The 20,478-nt window shown below is 38.8% G+C and overlaps 1 protein-coding gene across 2 annotated transcripts in view; it reads right to left on the bottom strand.

The window, feature by feature from the left end:
- Arhgap6 (Rho GTPase activating protein 6) overlaps positions 1 to 20,478 on the bottom strand; it is a 567,756-nt gene that overhangs the window by 270,053 nt on the left and 277,225 nt on the right. Inside the window, exon 1 of one of the 2 annotated variants that reach the window (XM_045140877.1) lies at positions 15,676 to 15,887. The exons of the other annotated variant lie outside the window; for it this stretch is intronic. Within the exon in view, the coding sequence (XP_044996812.1) occupies positions 15,676 to 15,720 (45 nt within the window). The 5' untranslated portion in view covers positions 15,721 to 15,887. Of the gene's footprint in view, positions 1 to 15,675; positions 15,888 to 20,478 lie in introns of those variants that run through there. 2 annotated transcript variants of the gene reach the window in all.

Below are 20,478 nucleotides of genomic sequence, written 5' to 3'. Positions count from 1 at the left end.
ACCAAGTAAGCCATAAAGAATTACTATGTTAAACTTAAATCCAAAAAATGTTCCTGTGACTTAGAAACTGGACAAGGCAGATTAATTGCAAGCACTATAAGCTATATACCAATGTATTCTACTTTTTTTATTCAAGTGGAGGCTTCATTTTGTACCTTCTACTTTTTTTTAATTTTTAATTTATTTATTTGAGAGCGACAGACACAGAGAGAAAGACAGATAGAGGGAGAGAGAGAGAATGGGCACGCCAGGGCTTCCAGCCACTGCAAACGAACTCCAGACGCGTGCGCCCCCTTGTGCATCTGGCTAACGTGGGACCTGGGGAACCGAGCCTCAAACCAGGATCCTTAGGCTTCACAGGCAAGCGCTTAACCACTAAGCCATCTCTCCAGCCCACCTTCTACTTTTAAAAAAGTAGAGTCTATGGTAATCTGAGACATAGCCAAAGACCAGAAATAAACTTAAAGGCCAGAGTAAAGCTATATGGTCTGTTGAAACTGCTCAACTCTGCTGTTGTAGTGTTAGAGGTAGTGGTAGTGATTGTGAATCTGTTTGGCTAAGTTTCAATAAAACATTATTTATGGACACAAAAAGTATGATTTCATATAATTTTCACTGGACTTGAAATAGCCTTCATTTGTTATTGTTGTTTTTGCAACCATCTAAAAATGCAAAACTTATGCAGAGTTCACAATTAAAGAAAGGAGTGTTCTGATTGGCCCCTGGGCCACAGTTTGGTGTACCCCAATTTAACAATGAACCACTGTGTTATTTGTGACATGCTACACAGCAAACTGGGAAAAAGCAGAAGTTGGCACCTGTTTAAGAGTGCTGATATCAGGTAGGAAGTCTAAGATTGTCTATGACTATATTTTCCCCATTCCACCACTATCAATTTTAAATTACCTTATTCATTTACCTGTCAAGATTAATAAAATTAGTCATCTAATTATTCCAATTATAAATCACCATGTTCATAATTTCTTTTAGGTTTTCACAGAGGACCTTCTTAAATGAAATGAGATTAATAAATATGAGGAAATATAATAATTTCTAAGGAGTTGCTAATAAAAGAATGCAAAAGTTCACTCAAACAGGAGTGAGTTTAAGAAATGTATTGTACCAAATTATAACTATGGTTAAAAACACCGTATTATATATGTGAACATGGCTGAGAGCAGACTTAAAGCAAACTAACTACAATAAAGTGTGTGAGAGGTTAGCTATGTTAGTTATCTTCATTGCCTATCCAACAACAGGCACATATGGAAAAATATATTTTTCATGTCATAAATATACAAATTTTTGTCAATTAAAATAAATTTTGAGCCAAGTGTTATGATACACACTTATAATCCTAGCACTATAGGTGCTGCCTCAGGGTGATTGCCATGAGTTTGTAGCTAGCCTATGATATACAGTGAGTTCCAGACCAGTCTACATACAGAGGCCCTGCCTCAAAAGATAGATAGATAGAGGATAGATAGATAGATAGATAGATAGATAGATAGATAGATAATTTTAAGAGCTTCTGAGGAGTTGTTTCCTAATGTCTTGCTTTAGCTAGTTTGAAGAAGCACAGCTAGTGCTGAACTGGAAGCAGGAAAGACTGTAACAATTATACTTAATGAATATCACTTCTAGAATATTCACTTACCATCTATTCCTATCTGTGGATGTAGAGGGAACTGGTGTCTGTGGGATGAGCCCCAAATTCTACCTTTGTTACATAATTATCTCATGAGGAAATATATATTGCCATCAGAAAGAACTAACTGACCAAGTTAGAAGAAAAAAAATGGGATAGTTTTGTACTTTGTGCAAAATACCATTGTTCTCACAGTGCCTGACACTACCTACACAAGACCATCATAATAGGAGGAAAAGATCATGACATCAAAATAAAAGAAAGACTGACTGATAGGTGGAGTGGATATGATGGAGATTGGAGTTTCAAAGGGGAAAGTGGGGGGAGGGAGGGAATTACCACGGGATATTGTTTACAATTTTTACAATTATGGAAGTTTTATATATATATATATATATATATATATATATATATATACATATATATATATATATATACTAATATATATATATATGTATATATATATATATGGCATTAGTATGATGATAGCTATCTGATACAAACATTACAAACATGATTTTACATTTTATTATAATTAATTATTTTGTTTATGAAAGAGATGGGGTGCCTCAGGGCCACCTGCCACTGCAAACAAACTCTAGTTTCATCCACATTGTGCATCTGGATTTAGATGGGTCCTGGGGAATCTAACCAGGGTGAACAGGCTTTGCAAACAAGTTCCTTTAAATGCTGAGCCATCTCTCCAGTCCCTGATTTTACAGTTTAGATGACACACTATAAAGCACTAGTTCTATATTTCATTCCTTCATAATGATAATGAATAAGGTGCCATAAGTCAAAGATCTCATGGAAGGTTTCAGGGTTCCCCAAAATCATGCTGTCCTTTGACTTCCTACATGAGGCTGTGCTCCTATACAGATGCTCAAAATTAGCCATGCTTTGCACCAGCATGGTAGTATGATCTGCCTATGTGGTTGAAGGTAGAAGGCTGTATATAATGTTTCAAGGTTATAAAAACAATTCTCCCTTTACAATACATATCAGGGCATATTCATGTAGTGAAACAGCAATGACTATAAGTGGTAGCTTATGTTTGCAGAGTCAGAAAGCATCAGCACTTTTGACGTCTTTTTTTAGATGATGGGAACCAAACAATTGCAGGAAGTCTTTATAGCTGTGTTTCAATGATAAGGTTTCACTCTACAGCCATCCTGAAGGAAAAAAAAAAAAAAAAAAAAAAACATCTATTGCAGTTATTATTTTTTAACCAGTTCATCTTAATAAGGGTCAATCTTTTCCACAAGAGAGGTCTATAAGCCATGACTCCTTTTGCAATGAATAAGAATGTATATGTACCATGTAGCTCACTCAATGCAAATCATATGGTATTGTGTTTATCCTTGGTCATGAATACTTTGGGATGAAGCAATGTGTCAGTTCACATGCACCTTTTCCAGGCTGCTGTGAGCTCAACCCCACAGAGTCCTTATTGAAATGAATGGTCAATGAGAATGGCATGCAAAGAAGGAGCAGGCCACATTCAAGTGTTTCACTCAAAAGCACTTTACTAGTGACAATTATCAAATCACAACATTCAGCTGAAAACACCAAACATGATGTTTTGGTGTACCTCATTTGTGATTGTGTGTGTATATGGAGAGAGAAAGAGAGATGTAGAGACAGATAAATGATAGATACATACAGACATATAGATATATATTGCCAACCAGAAAAACACCAAAATCCTTCTGATGTCATTATCAAGTTTTTGTTTTTTTTTTTTCTTTTGTTTCTTGGCTTTTAAACTTATTGCTGTAAATGATCAATGAGGACAGAAATATTTCCAGTATGGAAAGTACAGGTAGTCCTTTAAAATATGCCATTTTGTAATTTATGGAGAACAGTTCAGTGATTGACCAGATTAGGGAAGGGGGGTACGATTGGTATTATGATAATTATTAATAGTAATAGCAATCATTGAAAATCATTAACTGACAAGTGTCATCTCAAGCCAATGATACTTTAATCATCAGGCAATTTGAAGGGGTTTAACCATTCAGACTAGGCAGAGAAACAAGTAGACAAAGATTTTAGTCATAGTCTATTTATTTACTAGCTGTGTGTCCCTGAAACAGACATAAAGCTCATGCCTCAGTTTCCTTATGTTTTTTTTTAATTATTTATTTATTTATTTGAGAGCGACAGACACAGAGAGAAAGACAGATAGAGGGAGAGAGAGAGAGAATGGGCGCGCCAGGGCTTCCAGCCTCTGCAAACGAACTCCAGACGCGTGCGCCCCCTTGTGCATCTGGCTAACGTGGGACCTGGGGAACCGAGCCTCGAACCAGGGTCCTTAGGCTTCACAGGCAAGCGCTTAACCGCTAAGCCATCTCTCCAGCCCAGTTTCCTTATGTTTTATTTAATGACTGTGAGTATATTATGTGTGTATCTTTGTTCATGTTTGTGTGTGAGTGTGGATATGCACATGCCACAGTGCATGGATAGAGGCTAGTGACAACTTTTGGGTATTGGTCCTTGTCTTCCACCATTTCAGACAAGGTCTCTTGTTTACCACTGTTTTGACCAAACTACTGGCTTCCATACAGTTCTCCTGTCTCCACCTACCTTCTTTCCACAGATGTGCTGAGATTGCAAATACTAGCACTTTAGTATATAGCTTTAGTTGGGATCCAGGGATTCAAAGTAAATGCTCATGCTTATATGGCAAGCATTTCTATTGCATGTATTCCATTACACTACTACCCTGTACCTTAAGATATCTTTCTCTCTTCTCATGCTTTCCTTTATAGTTATGTGACCTATAAATACACATATATAAACACTCATGTACATATACATAAATTTAAATGTAGACTTTTCTTTTTTTTTTTTTTTTGTTTTTTAGAGGTGCAGCCTCACTCTAGCACAAGCTGATCTGGAATTCACTATGTAGTCTCAGGCTGGCCTTGAACTCAGGCATGCACCACCATGCCTGTCTTAAATTTAGTTTTCTTATATGAGGCAAAAATGAGAAATTTGCCTCTCTGAACTTCATTTAACAATAATTCCCAGATACAACCATTTCATGCAAATAATATCAAGATTTCATTTTACTTTAGGGTTTCATAAATTTACATTGCATATACACATTTTCTTTGTTGATTCATCTACTGTTGGACATCTCTACTGGTTCTATTTATTGGAAATTATAATCAGTATAGCTATAAACATGGATATGCACGTATATCTGCAGCATGTTGATGTACAGTCTTTTTCATTAGCTATGTGCTTGATCATATGGTACTTCTATTTTCACATTTTTGAGGAACCTCCATAATGATTCCCATTGTGACTACACAAATTTACATTCCCATCAGCAACAAATTAGGGTTCCTCTTTCGCCACATCCTCAGAATTTTTTTCTTGTCATTTGTTTTCCTGGGGATAGCCATTCTGACCAGGGCCAGATAGAATCTCTTAAAAGTTTTAATTTGCATTTTGCTGATTGATAAATATTTTGAATATATTTTTAAATTTAATAATATTAAATAGATTTTATTAATTTATTTATTTGCATGCAGAGGGAGAGGGAGAGAGAGAGTGAAAATTGGGAGTGTCAAGGCCCCTAGCTGCTGAAAACATATCCCAGACTTATGTGCCACTTTGTGCATCTAGCTTTTTGTGGGTATTGGGAGTTGAACCCAGGTCATCAGAGTTGGCAAGCAAGCACCTGAACTGTGGAGCCATCTCTCCAGCCCTTGAATACTTTTTCAAGTATTAATTGCTGACCTGTATTTTTTGAGAGCTGTAAATTCAGTTCATTAGCCTACTTACTGATTGTATGATTTGATGTTACGGTGTTTCATTTTTACAGTTCTTTATATATCCTTGTTATTAATCACCTGTGTGATGTGTAGTTGGCAAATTAATCACCAGAGTAATGAGACAACATAGTTTTCCCTTTGCCAAATTAAGTGGTTACATGGTGGTTCAACTTTGGTCATTGACTCAAATCATCCCATAACCACTAGAAATAAGTAATCAATGTCTTTTCAGACACACATAGATGAACTTTCTTATGTTGATTCTAAGGGTCAAAACTTGATACTGATAACCATAAAAGGCTGTTTTTTTTTTCTTTAGAGGGAAACATTATCTACTGTAGTTTTAATTTGCATTATAAATTTTGACCAGAGAATTCCTGATAATAAATTAGGTATACATAGTGTCACTGTCACTATCTAAATGACACTAAGTGAAAATTAGGTCTTTTAATAAATGCATAATATGAGTGCCCTGAAAGACATCTATACTATGTATGGCTAGAGTTGGCACAGCACATGAGTAGTTTAAATGTGGGTATGAAAATGATTTCAGCTGCATAAAATTTCAAAATTTCATTATTCATCCCTTCATCTACTGTTAGACCTCCAGGATAGTTCTATTTCTTGACTACTGTGATCACTAGTTTAGCTATAAACATGGATATGAAAGTATTTTCGTGAGTCCTTTAGGTATACACCAAAGAGTGCTATAGTTGGAGAGGGAAGTTGGAGTTGTGTAAGAGGAGAGGGGAGAAACAGATTAAGCAATTCTTGAGTCTTTTAGACATTTTGGAATTCAGGATCTTCAATAAGGTAAGCAGACCTCCAACAAGACTACACTATCTATCTATTTACCAATATCCTCCTTTCCACATGCACCCAATAAAAGAAAGCACTTTTTTTGATGCCCTGTTGTGTGCATTCACATTTTGTTCAGACCATCAATTTGACATCATAATCAACATCAATGGTATCACTGCAACTCATGAACATGCTTACAGAAATACTACATGTTTCCATCTTCATATTCTTCTGTAAGCTTAACATCCCATGCTTTTTCTAGATTATGATTACTTTCTGGGTGAAATTAAAGTAGCACAGCCAACCTAGAGACCTAGAGTGTTGTTCAGGGATTTTGACTGTATATGACAGCACCTACCTGGTACATGTCTACTTAGGAAGTCCTCCCTATACTGGCCAGATGTTTTTACCTGCTTTACTATGTTTGGACTGACTTCGACATTTGCTTTTATATATATTTGGTTGTTTGTTTAGTTTAGTGTGGTAGTGATGTGTGTTGTATGCAGTTGCATGCATTCTGAGGAGGCCGACACTGGCTGAGCAGAGAGCCCCAGCAATCCTCCTCTTTCTGCCCCTTCAGTGCTGGGATCACAGGTATGCAGCCATGCCAGGCTTTTTACATGGGTGCTAGACATTGAACTTCGGTCTTCATGATTGTGCCACAAGTGTTCTTAACAGCTGAGCCACTCCCCAGCCCCTAGGCAACTTCTGCACCAGATAGTTCAGTTAACTGCAGAAAGAGTCATTCAAAAATACTTTCTTTAAAAGTTTATTCCTCTAAATGTCTGTTGTTGTTTCCATAGCAACTTTCCAAAAGTACTACAACTTCAGATTCTTCTGATTTCTTCTGAAAATGTGACTTCAGAAATCTAGTTTAGCCGACACCCAAATGCTCAAATTTTATAAATTTTTCTTAATTAGAAGGTTCTAAGAATATGTCAACCTAGAAGAGAAGCAAATTCTAGTATTTTCTTTTGAAATGGCCATGCCATATTTTATGGAAAGCAGAAGTAAACCATATTTGAATAGTAATATTTGAATTGATATCTTACAGATAAATTTGTGGTGTTATGACATTCCATATTCCAATAATTCATCCCCTCCACATACCATATAATAATTACTGATAGCTCGTTTCTTTTGTTCTTTTTATCTTTAAGTTTTTAAATATTCAGAATGTATTTATGAATAAATTATAAAATGATCTTTTGAAAATAAAGTTAGGGGCTAAAGAGATGGTTTAGTAGTTAAGGCATTTGCCTGAAAAGCCAAAGGATCCTGGTTTGATTCTCTAGAATCCACGTAGGCCAGGTGCACAAGGGGGCGCATGCATCTGGAGTTCCTTTGCAGTGGCTGGAGGCCCTGGTGCTCCTATTCTCTCTCTCTCTCTCTCTCTCTCTCTCTCTCTCTCTCTCTCTCTCTCTCTCTCTCTCTTCCTCTTTCTCTCTCTTAAGTAAATAAATAAAATATTTTTTTAAAAAGAGAAAATAAAGTTAGAAAATTTGAAAAGATAAGATGCTAAAATATATTAAATAAATTGTTTTTGTCTAGAAACAATAGTTCCTAAAGTCAAAAATTTTGAAATCTAAAATGAGCCATGCTAATTAGCATTCAGTGATGTGACCTGGAGTTTATTAAGGCCTTTATGAACCTTTCAATAGCAGAATAGGTAGACTGCTTTGACATCTCTGGAGATCTGGATGACACTGAGAGAAAAGAACTTGGGGTCACTATCTCCCTGTTGTTCCTTTGGATTTTTTCAATGCCTCTTACATTGTCACATAGAAAATGGTTCTAAAACACATCGTCAACCAATGGGACAGAAGGATGTATCATCATGCTTTGCTTTCAGACAGTTGTAGACCTGCTGCCCAGCCATGGAGAGTTTCTGAGAATTCCTCACATCTCACTTGGAGATATAGGCCTGTCAAATTTGATAAACTTGTATTCCTGCTATGTCTGAATATAGGCAGAAAGCTGGGTAATGATGATAGATATTCATACTTGAGGAAGTTAGCTAAGATCTGAAAGGAGACAGAGAAGATATGCAGCATATTTTTCTAAACTCAAGCTTTGGAAAAGTATAGGGACTAAGGAATGAAGAAGAAAAGTATTCAAGGTGCCAGCGATTTTGGAAGGAACACAGCAGCCTTCCCACAGTATTCCTTGAATAGTATAAAATAAGATATTTAGGATTGGAGAGATGGCATAGTGGTTAAGGCACTTACCTGTGAAGCCCAAGTTTGACTCTCCAGGTCCCACTTAAACTTGATTCACAAGGTGAAACAAGCACACAAGGTCGCATATACGCACAAGGTGGTGCATGCATCTGGAGTTTGATTACAGTGGCTAGAGATCCCAGTGGGCCAATTCTCTCTCTCTCTTCCTCTCTCTCTCTTTCTCTCTCTCTCTCTCTCGCTCTCATGCCCTTGCTTAAAAAAATACCAGTGCTGGAGAGATGGTTTACTGGTTAAGGCATTTGCCTGCGAAGCCAAAGGACGTTTGGTTCCCCAGGACCTACATAAGCCAGATGCACAAAGGGCACATGCATCTAGAGTTTGTTTGCAGTGGCTGGAGGCCCTGGTGTGCCCATTCTCTCTCTGTCTTTCTTCTCTCTCTCTCTCTCTCTCTCATTCCTTGCAAATAAAAAAAATTAAAATAAACAAAAAATAAATACCAGTCTGTTGGGTTTGCCTCAAAAATAATAAATAATAAAAATAAAATGTTATTTATAATTGTGGCTTACATCTAGCAAAGTTTGTCATATTCTATCAATGCCAACTCTTAAAAAAGTTGAAAAGGACACATAATGTATTTTAGGATGTGCACTACAGAATAATTCTCAGAAAATGATGTGTGATGTTTGCAGAGGAACATCTCAGTCAAAGCTTCTGAATCTCTGCTCAGACGACATCTGGGCTGTGTTTTGCTTTGTAGGATGTGTACCAGCTCCTCAGGTCTACACGTACTAATGCCAGAGGCAACTCCCACCAGTTCTAAGTACCAAAAATGCCTAAAGACATTGCCTAATCTTCTCACTTTGAAAAGTACTGGCTTAGGTTACCTTCAAGATGGAAAGTGAGCAATGTAATGTCAGTCCACAAAATATAGAATAGGCATCCTATATATCAAATACCCTGCAAGGGTTCATCTGAAATGAACACTGGGTTCTAACACCAGAAACATCTCTGAAAGTCTGTCTTCTATTGCCTAAAGTCTCCCGAGGGAAAGTATTATATTGTACTCTCTGCCATCTGCTTTGCTGCTGGATCTGAGATGTGGTGTGATTTGAATCCTTGATTGCTTCAGTAGGAAGTGTTTTACTACATAAGTCAATATCCATAGTTTCCAAAAGGATTGATAGCAAAATCTTCTCCAAAGTTTTCTCAACTAAGAGACTCCAAGTCTGATCTTTGGACATTCTCATTTAGTAGAAATGGGGTGAAATTCTGAACTCAATATTTATTAGGGTAACCCCTCCAATTCTGACCCCAACCACCAGCTGATGGAACAGCTAGGTTTGGAGACTCCTGGTGTATCCTAGGTAAAAATGCCCAAACAGCCAGATTAATGTACTTGTCAATATTTATTGGGTGCCTAACCTGTGCCAAGGCCTACTCAATTGTGCAAAAAGAGTTATTGGGTGCTTTCCTGTAATGATCTTACACTTAAGTCTGAGGAGACAAACGTGAAATAGATAATATGACATGAAGTCATGGTGAAAACAATGATGGTGGAAGCTTGTGTGATGTCATCAATGGCAATACAGTAGACTCATTAGCACTTTGGAGACAGCACTCATGAAATTTGAGACTTTCCCCTCCACAAATTGAAGAATTCAAAAGAGCATGGCATTCCAAAGACCATATAAGCAATAAATAAACAAACAAACAAACAAACAAACAGAAAGTAAAAGGCCTTAGCAGGAATGAAGTCAATTTTTGCTGACCAGGCTGGGGAAAGGAGGTAGGAAACAGAAAAAGATAATGTTGGAGGAATAAAACGGCTATGGCCATGAACAAGCACAATATTCTATGTGTAGTGGAAACAAACCATAAAGCCTTATGCACTGAATATTCACTACATTATTTTATTTTAAAAAAATACTCTTGATACACGGGTTGCCAACCATGTACTGAGATGGGGGGTGTCTGAATAATTCAGAGAGAAATGTGGAATTAATCTAAAGGACACTGAAAGGTTGGAGAGATTGCTTAGTGGTTAAGGCACTTGTCTGTGAAGCCTAAGGACCTAGGTTCAATTCCCCAGTACTCAGGAAAGCCAGAAGCACAAGGTGGCACATGCAACTGAAGTTTGTTTTCAGTGGCTATAGGCCCTGACATGTCCATTCTTTCTTTCTCTCTCTCTGAAATAAAAATTAAATAAATAAAATGTGTTTTTAAGGCCACTGAATAATTCTTCATCACAACCAAGTTGAAACTTAGATGCATCCAGTGTAGGGTTACCAAAAAGTAGTGATCAGAAAAAAAAAAAAAAAAAAAAAAAAAAAGACAAAGAAAAGAAAAAGATTCTAAGTGGTATGTAAGCTGCATTTGTTTCTGATTGAAAGGCATCTCTGGTATAGAGCACCCAACAGAATTGTGATTATCAAATAGCAGTGGCACTTACTGATGGATTGGAAAAAGGAGAAGGAGAGATGGGGCTTCCTAAAATAATGGAGCTTCCAGACTAAAGAGGCCTCATCCACGAAAATGAGCATAATGCAAAGGTATTTATAATTAGTAGAGGTATAATTTAAGGAGATTCAATAATATCTATCCATTTGTAAGTTACATGGGTTTTTTGTTTGTTTGCTTTTTTTTTTAAGAGGCAGATTGTAAATAATCAGTGATATCTGCTGCAATTCTAAACTGTCTGCATTGGCAACACTGATGGTGATAACAAATTCCTATCTGCACTGGCCTGCAGCAGAGCCCAGTTCTTCAGAGTTACCAGAATATCCTGTATTCGACATCACTGAATCATGAAGTAAATTGAATGACTTTAAAGCCTAGAAAAATTTCATGCTACGACCTTAGTCATTCTCTGTGAAAATACTCTGTCAGGATAAAGGGCTGAACCCTGCAGGTGGGCTTTTTGGGGAGTGGTTTAATAGAGCGGGGTACAGTCAGCATCTGATCACATGGTTACAGTCACAAGTACAGATAGTGTGGTTACCATACCAAACAGGAAGTGAAGTCAGCAACAGAAAAATTAAGAACTTCACCAAGTACAATGGAGGAGAATGAGCATGTGGGGGCATCCAAAGATAGATCTTATTTATTGGATTCTTGCAGCCCAGCTGCTCAGTTCATATTCATCAATCAACTACTGGGTTTCCAGTACTCTGGTAAGTGTTGGGGTTGATATGAGAGATAAGACACACTCAATACTACTCCTACAGAATTTTCCACTTGCCAGTAAAACCAAATGAGTGGTCTCAGTCTAGAGGGTTTTCATGCTGTGACAGTCCTGGGAAGGCCAGCTGCTGAGGATGGGCATAGAATTAAGCCTCAGGAGAGAATCTTCAGCTTCCTAAGACCCCCTGAAGTCAGTGAGTCAATTTCTTTTTTATGAGAACGAGAGAGAGATAAAGGAGAGAATTGGCATGCCAGGACCTACAACCACTACAATCAAACTCCAGACATATGTGCCACCTTGTAGGCATGTGCAACCCTGTGTTCTCACATTATCCTGTGCATCTGGCTTACATGAGACCTGGAGAGTCAAACATGGGTCATTAGGCTTCAAAGGCAAGCACCTTTAACCACTAAGTCATCTCACCAGCCCTGAGCTAACGTTTAATCTAAATCTTTTTTTCTAATGTCTTTTAGAAAGTAATACGATAGTGGCATTGAACTCAGTGGATATTTAAATTGGGGTCATTATCTGTACTGGTTAAATTAAAGACGTGTTTGGCCATGTACTTGCATAATATGAATGATCAAATGAAGTCAAAGAAGGCTCCACATTTAGGTATAAGAGGAGGTATAATTAGGCTCAAATGTTTCAACTATGTGAATGGCTTAGAAGAACTCTTCTTCACTCTGACCTGATGTTGACATCAAAGGAGGCTTCTGCAAATCCAAATCTGATCAACTCCCAAGAATTGGTGAAATGATGGTGTAGCCATAAACTTAATTGGGAAAACCATGGGGGGAACATTTGAGACAAAACAATTACCTGCTAACACACATTTTTTGTTGTGATGATAAAACACTAGAAGGTAGTTGTGCTATACTTTGAAAAGTACAATGGATGATACCAATTTTTCATGCTCTTGTTTATTTCCTTGTACATTTTATTTTCCATGATGCTTACAGTCCATTTTAAGAAGTAAGCGAAGTGTTCATAGAAACCTAATATCACCACTCTATAAGTTGTGTCTGGGAAATTGATCCAATACCTAGTACACAATAGGCACTCTACACATGATTTTTAAGTGAAGTAAAATGTGAGTCACGGATCTCTTATACAAAGTCTCATTTTGGGCAAAGAAGAAAGAACTGACAAAAATATTAAATATTTGCTTCCTGACTCTTATTTCAGGGGAGTTAGGAGGTACTATGAACACATGGAGAGGAATTATTTCTAAAGAAGATAGACCCAAAATTCTAAGGTCACGGGACAATATACAATGGAGTCAACCCACAAGGTGAAAAGTAAGTGAAATATTTGTGCTGGGACAAAACAAGCCCTGGGAGTATCAAAACGCAAACAATAGAGATAGACAGAGTTCAGTGCTAGGTCTTAAGGCATGGAGTGTCTTATTCATACAAAAGCAAGAGATTGTACATAGCGAAAAACACTTTTTCCATCCATGAAAGGTCTAGGGCTCTGAGTGCAGCTTCTTTGTCATTCTCAAGGGTGGGGAAGAATCTTCACAGAGCCCCGGTGACTTCCAGCAAATCCCAATAAAAGCCCTGTGCAATGTATCTTTATACAGTCTTTTTTTTTTTTTTTTTTTGAAATCAGAACCCACTGTATATACCAGGCTGACTTAGAATTCATTATGCAATGTGGACCAGATTGGCCTTGAACTCATGACAAACTACCTGCCTTTGCCAGATCAGGGATTGCAGGCATGAGCTACCATGACCAGCTCTTTGTACTGTCTTAATTCATGATCATCTGTGCTAGCAGAAAGGACTATATCAGTGGCAAATCTTCAGAGCCCCAGAAAAACCTTTAACATCTGCTTAATCATGAGTTTATGATTTTAGGAGAAAAAAACCTGAATTATAATAACAATATAATATTCTTGAGATTCATTAATATGTTTGCATATTGAGACAATAACCCTTCATAGCATGAGTAAATACACAGAATTTTAATCAGGAGTTAAGGTATTTATGCCTGCGAAGCCTAAGGACTAGGTTAGATTCCCCAGAACCCAGTTAAGGTGGCACAAGCATCTGGAGTTCATTTGCAGTAACTGGAAGCCCTGACATACCCATTCTGTTTCTCTCTCTCTCTCTCTCTCTCTCTCCCTCTCTCTCTCTCTCTCTCTCTGCCACTCAATAAATAAATAAAAATGAAATAAAAGTCTTAATTAAAGAAACAGTTGTCAGCCTCCCCACATACACACACACCTGCACTTTAATGAATGTCACTAATAGACCTCTGATTACAAATCAAAAAAGCAACAGAACAATATTTCGGGATGCAGATAACAAGTGAATACAACAGGCATAGATTTTCGATCATTTGGCACAAAGCAACCTCTGCAGAGAGCTCACTACTTTTAACTGGTAAATCTCTGAGCCACCAGCCTCTCTGCAGAAATTAACCAGTATCAGTAATTTACAAGTGTCTCACTTGACATTTCCAGACAAGTAACTATTGCCAAACCAGAGGAAGAGCTTTCTCTCATTCGTGGAATGTGAGCCTAGGAAGGGAACTTAATGATTTCCTGACTTAGACCTTCATTCTTCCAGTGAACAAAAGTAGCATGCAAGAGGCATACAATTTGCCTTGTGACTGATACAAGACCATCTTGGGGTACCTCCTGGACTTCTGAACCTACCACGCCTGGACTTCTGGGCCTTCCACCCCTGTCCATGTTAAAGCTTTTCTTAAAAAAATTAGTTTTAATGTGGGGAGTGGATTTAGGAGAATGTGAATTCCAGAGAGATAACTGCCTTGGCTTTATTATACATATTGATTATACATGTCAACTCTCTGTCTTGTCTGTTTTGCTCCAGTTTTTAAAGTTGACAGAATGTTCAATTTCAACAGTGAAAATCATATCAAGGAAAACTCAGTAAATTAACAAATGCGAAAGCAACTGCACCATCTCATCTCAAAAAAACAGATCTTACAAGTGGGAAATAAATGTTCAAAGACAAGAGCCAACTAGGCATGCTACCTGCCCCCTTACTGGCAGTGTACAATTACAATCTGTTGGAGCAGTCTGCTTTTCTTTAAATGCTTTTCTTTTCCTCTTCCTTGCCTGTTTCTTCCCCATTTCTTTCACAAAAAAATATGCTTAATCGGGAGTCTTGATCTGCGTAGTCATCAATGTGAAATCTTGACTCCTTCAAAGAAGTCAAACCCCATGAGCTCTTTAAAAAATAATTTATTCAGTTTTTGACATTTTCACACATGTATGTAATATATTTTGATCTTATTCTCTCCATTGTCCTCTAATGCTTCTCCCCTCCAGTACCATCAACACCCTTCCTCCTCCTCCGTCATCTCATTTTCTGGTCTTTTTGTTATTGTTGTTATCCATTGAGTTAAATTAGAGTTGCTTGCATGGTCAACCCTATTTATTAGCTTTTTGTCGCTGCATTTGTTAAGGTACCTGTAAGCAACTAGTTCCTAGCATAAAGCAGAATTGCCCATAACTCTTTGTGGAATATTTTTGCCAACAGGTAGAAGATGGGGCACTGTAAGAGAAGGGAACCTCATGCCATACTCTATATTAAAGCAGATAGGAGGTAACGTCCTGTTCCTCTACAAACTCTGGGGGAAATGTGCACCCTCTTTTCAAGGTACAAAATGGACAGACCTCAAAGCACCCTATGACATTTTCCCAGCAACTTCACTGGTCACACACTCAGATAGGCAGGGGGCTTTTAGTCCTGTCTAACTCCATTCCTGACCTTGTCCTTTCAAAGTATCAGGTGGAAGATTCTCCTAGCTCCAGGAGCCCCAGCCAGGAAGGCAGTGATGGGGTTCAACCCCTGGTCGCTGAGTCAGTGACCACCGCGCAGGTTGAAGGAAGATGGACTTCAGGGAAGCGGGCTGCAGCACTGGGGGGACTGTGAGGGAACACCGCTCAGTTCTGGAGCAGGTGACGCTCTGGGGTGAGGTGTCCCACACATCCGTTCTGCTGGCTAAGGACTTCAGAGAGCCCCGGATCCCATCACATCCACGGTACCCTTCTGGGCCGACCATGTGGCGCCCCCTGTCGTCTTCGCGCACTGGGATACTCACCGCGTAGTGCAGCTGAGGCTTCTCGCTGGAGGAAGGCTCCCCCATGTCCCCTGGCTTGAAGGAACAGAGTGTTTTCCCGCACAGCCTAGGAACACGGCGACTCCCGGAGATCCCCTTACTTCACTGCCATCTCCGAGCAAGCCTGGGCGTAAGCCCGGCTGGCTGCTCTCAGAGCTTTAGCTCCGTTCCAAGCGCCGCTGGTACAGAGTCCCGCCGAGGAGCCAGTGGGGACCGCGCGGAGGAGGAGGCGGCGACGCAGGGGAAGGGCGAGGAGGAGGAGGAGGAGGGAGCGGCCAAGTCTGATGCGATGGGCGGGCGTTTCATTCCTTCCGCTCCTGGCGGGTCCCAGCGGCGGCGGCCACCGCCAGCTGTTGGAGGCTGCAGCCACCGACTTCGCCCAAGACAGGTGTCAGGCGGACCCGTGCTCCCCGCCTCCAATCATTGACTCCACCCTCTGTCCCTGGGACCTGGCTAATTAGGGCTGCAGCTTTTACTCCGACTAGGAGAGGAGCTGAGGTTTCCAAAAGAGACTTTCTCTAACTTTGATCGAGCTGCGGGCCCGCCTGCCACTGGAAGGCGATTCAGAGTCCCGGGTTTTGGAGAGCCTTCCTTTGGGAGTCTCAAATGACGGGACTCCGGAGAAGGCTCGACTGAACAGGACTAAGTATTGCGGCTTGGGGCATCCGCAGAGGCAGGCAGGTTAGGCTAACTGAGTTTGCAGGATCTAGGCAGTGTAGAGAAGACTGACAAAGGGGTAAAATCCTAGAACGCGAGGAGTTGTTTTGAGTACCTTCTTGAGGCTTGGGGTGCCGTTGGAGGCGCTGCTTTCTATGTCATGGTTCTTAGGTGCCAATCCGGAGAAATGGTATTGCAAAAAAAAAAAAAAAAAAAGGAAACAGAAGAAAAGTATACTAATGGCAACACACTGGACAAGAACACATGACACTGACCTCTACCCTAAAATCCCTCCATGGAACCCTTTCCCTTACAATGCCTTGGAAAACTTAAAAAACAAAAACAAAAACAAAAAAACTCCATCTATGTCTTTCTTTATTCAGATTTAACAAGTGACTACTTTGTGCTTCCTCCTACAAAAAATGAGGAGGTCCATGAGATTCCACACCTTCCAGAGTAAATAGTGGAAACTGATAACTGTCGGGGGAGGGGAAAGCATGTCTTTTAGTGGTGTAACCACTGGAGGATTGCCCATTCTCCAGTAAATGTCCACCCACCCATGATTAAGCAAGTGACCCTAATTGAAATCAATGCGTCAAAAAAATAGAGAATGCATAGAAGTGGGATGGGGATCTAATGAAAAGAAGATGCTTTCTTTCATTGGGAGGGAAAGGGGAAAGAAAAAGAATAAATGGGGAAAGTGAGATCAAAACACATTATATACATGTATGAAAGTGTCAACAATTTTAAAAATGAGGAAAAATTCTCTAAATTTCCTGAGTCCTGGAATTTATGAGCTGAGTCCATACAAAAGCAGTGTCTATGGCTACAGTGGAGACTCTAGACCCAAGCAATCAATTCATGCAAGACCAAGAAAGGTGGCTATGAGGTGAAAGCGGGCTTGAAGGTGGCTTATGCCAGTTTTTCAGGGTCCTGCTATCCCAGAGTGCTGAATCTCTCCCAGGCTCTGCAATGGAGAAGAGAAGAGGAAATAGGATGGGCCCCTATATTTGATCCCAGCTGGGTTAGACCATCCACCAACATATGATTATTTGAGAACAGTTTGTGGCATATTTGGAATGAGCAGTGGACATGTAAGCAAAAGGCTACAGGTATCCTGAGGAATCTACCACTAGGTAATCAATGTCAAGGTAAACTGTTTGTAAAACTAACCCACTGGCTGTGCATACTGTATGGAAGCTGTATATGTGGCGGCCTTCATACTCAACAATTTCACTTCTGCCAATAGAGAAAACATGCAAATAGCCACACCATATGCTAAAATGTTCATAATGTCTTCAGGCAAAACTACCCACAATAGAAGCAATCCAAATGTACATCAACCAGTCCATATAAATCATCTGTGGGTAATGCACACAGTAGGATATCATTCAGTAAATAAAAAGGCATTGCTCCCAATGTACACATGAACTCACCCCTCAAATATTATGATGGGAGAAAAAAATCACAAGAGTATATAACATTTCATTTATTATGTAACTGAAATTCAAACATTGAACTGAAATTATGATACATGATGATAGATATTATTAAGGCAGGAAGATGGAATAGATTAAGAGGGAGGTATCAGAGATTTCCTAGCATGTTGGAAATGGTCTATGTCTTGGTATGTTACTTGACAGTTATTATCTCACAGTATAGTTCAGATAGGAGCAATTTATACCCTCCACTGTGTGTTTTATACTTTAATAAAACATAAAAATAAATTTAAAATCAATCATCTGCTCCAAATAGCTATTGGCATCCACAGGGTAGCCTGTCTTAAGGAAAAGTCATTTCAACTGTTTGCCCAAATCTTTCATTCTCCCTGCAAAGTGTTTTGCCTGTGTCCCCTTCCCGTTTACTATGAGGGAAAACAGAACATGTGAATTTATGCCTGTGGCCTCCCTGCTATGAGACATATCCAGGCAGAACTGGGATATGATATACTGAAGTCCTATCTAATTTCTCATCTGCTGTTGACAACAATCTTTAAAGTGAAGTCATCAAAGATCCTTCAAATATGGTAGTGAACCAGTACCAACTTTTCAGAAATCTCACATCATTCACAGAATAAACATTGGAGTAGTTAGAGGAGGATATATTAAAGTGAATGAGATACAATAATCATATCATGCCCAGTGTCTAGATTTCTGCTCTACAGTGGTGTCCTCGGAAAGATTAATTCTCAAGCCAGGCATGGTCGTTCATGCCAGCAATTCCAGTTTAGGAGACAGAGGCAGGAGGAATATTATGAGTTTAATGGCGGCTTGTGCTAGAGAACAAATTTTAAGCCATCTGAAATACAGAGTGAAACCCTGTAAACAAAGAAAGAAGATGAACTCTTAGCCTTATAACTTTCTTCCATGATACCTGCCGGAAGTTTCTGTTAAGCCCCTTTCCCTATGAAGAATGTTTCATTATCAGCATATATAAACAACATGAAGTGAGACTCAGCTTGATAAAAACTGCTGCCAGTCTTTTGATCATTACTTCTGAGAAAGTCAACTGACTCACTATAGATTTTTCTAGCATTCTGCCTTTGAAAAGTGTAACCAAGAAGAATCCATCTTTTCCAAACCATGTGCTTATATTTTATAAGTAAATGCTAACTTCTAGCATATTTCCTGCTAAAGGGACATTGCTAAGTTTTAGTGAAATTTGCAAGTGTGATAGGGTTGGTATATATATATATATATATTTTTTTTTTCCCTTTGTGGTAGGCCTTTGCTACGTAGGACAAAGAATTTAAGAAAATAAATGATAAGTCCATGGGGAAAGATAATTAAATTCTCTTTATAATTAATCATACTGTTATTAAATTCACAGTCTGTGTGATCAAGTCTTATGACATGAGAAGGAACCTAAAAGATTGTGCAGCACACAATCCTTTGATTGATTTGATTTTGAACACCAGCTTGTTCAATCTTCAAAAAATGATTTAAATTCACAACTATGTCTATTTAAATATATTCCATAGTCCACTTCTGCATCTGTATTTTAAAACATACTCCCCTTGTTATTCATTTTTTACCTTGGTTATTTATTCAGTGTATGAATGAATGCACACTATACTTGGGTACTATTTTACATCAACTGAACTATATATGAGCATGACATGAGGTTTTAAAGTTCAGGGCCCTTGGTGGAATGGGCGCAGAGAAGAGGGAAATGATAGTACCAATACATGATGTGTTCATACAAAACATATACTTATTTTTTTTAAAAAAAAAATTAGGTTTGGTAATGTAGGGTTTTGGAGGAGACTCATGAGAAGAGAAAGAACAGAAAACCTTATTTCTGCTGGGCTTGGAATTCATTCAACTCATTAACTAATGTCTGGTAGGCTAATACTTTTTTCTGGGAATATGCTTTTTTGTCTTGCTGTGATACTGGGATGAAACCCAGGGCCTTGTGCATGCCAGGCAAGTACTCTACCACTGAGCTGTGTGTCCATCTCAAGTATTGTTTAAAAAAAAATAAATTTCAAAGACATTTATGATTCCCCCCAGAGGGAACTAAAACAATGTTTGAATTACTCTACAGGTTGATACTTCTAAGAGAAAAAAATATTGTGTATGTCACAATAAGAGTAAAATATCTATGTCTTCTTCCCAAATGATACAGCAATTCCAATACTAAACACTACCCTTTCTGGAAAACATTTAAATTGAAATAATTGTTTGGATTGATTCTGTGTGCCTATAGGTGTAGTGAGAATTTTTTCAGACTTGGTGCCAACCCAAGGTGATTACTATTTTTTCTTTCAGGGAAATTTTTATTAGATATGTGAGAGCAAATTAAATGTCAGAGTTTAGGAGGAACTGAGTACATATTCTCTCTGTCTCTCTCTCTCTCTCTCTCTCTCTCTCTCTCTCTCTCTCTCTCTTTCTCTCTCTCTCTCTCTCTCTCTTTCTCCCCCCTCTCTCTCTCCCTCTCTCTCTGTCTCTCTCTCTTATACACCCCCCCACACACACATTGAGGATCAGAGACCTGGCCAGCCCCAGCCCCCAACAATAACTTTTATTTAAGAGACTATGGGACCCTCTTGGGCAGACAATCCCTATTCCAAAACCCAAAGCTTAGACTCTTCCATCTTGACAACTCTACCTTTTGTTTTGTTTTGTT

This window comes from Jaculus jaculus, chromosome X, assembly GCF_020740685.1.
Source record: "Jaculus jaculus isolate mJacJac1 chromosome X, mJacJac1.mat.Y.cur, whole genome shotgun sequence".
In the NCBI taxonomy this organism is placed as follows: domain Eukaryota; kingdom Metazoa; phylum Chordata; class Mammalia; order Rodentia; family Dipodidae; genus Jaculus; species Jaculus jaculus.
This window is presented reverse-complemented; position numbering and strand designations above follow the sequence as displayed.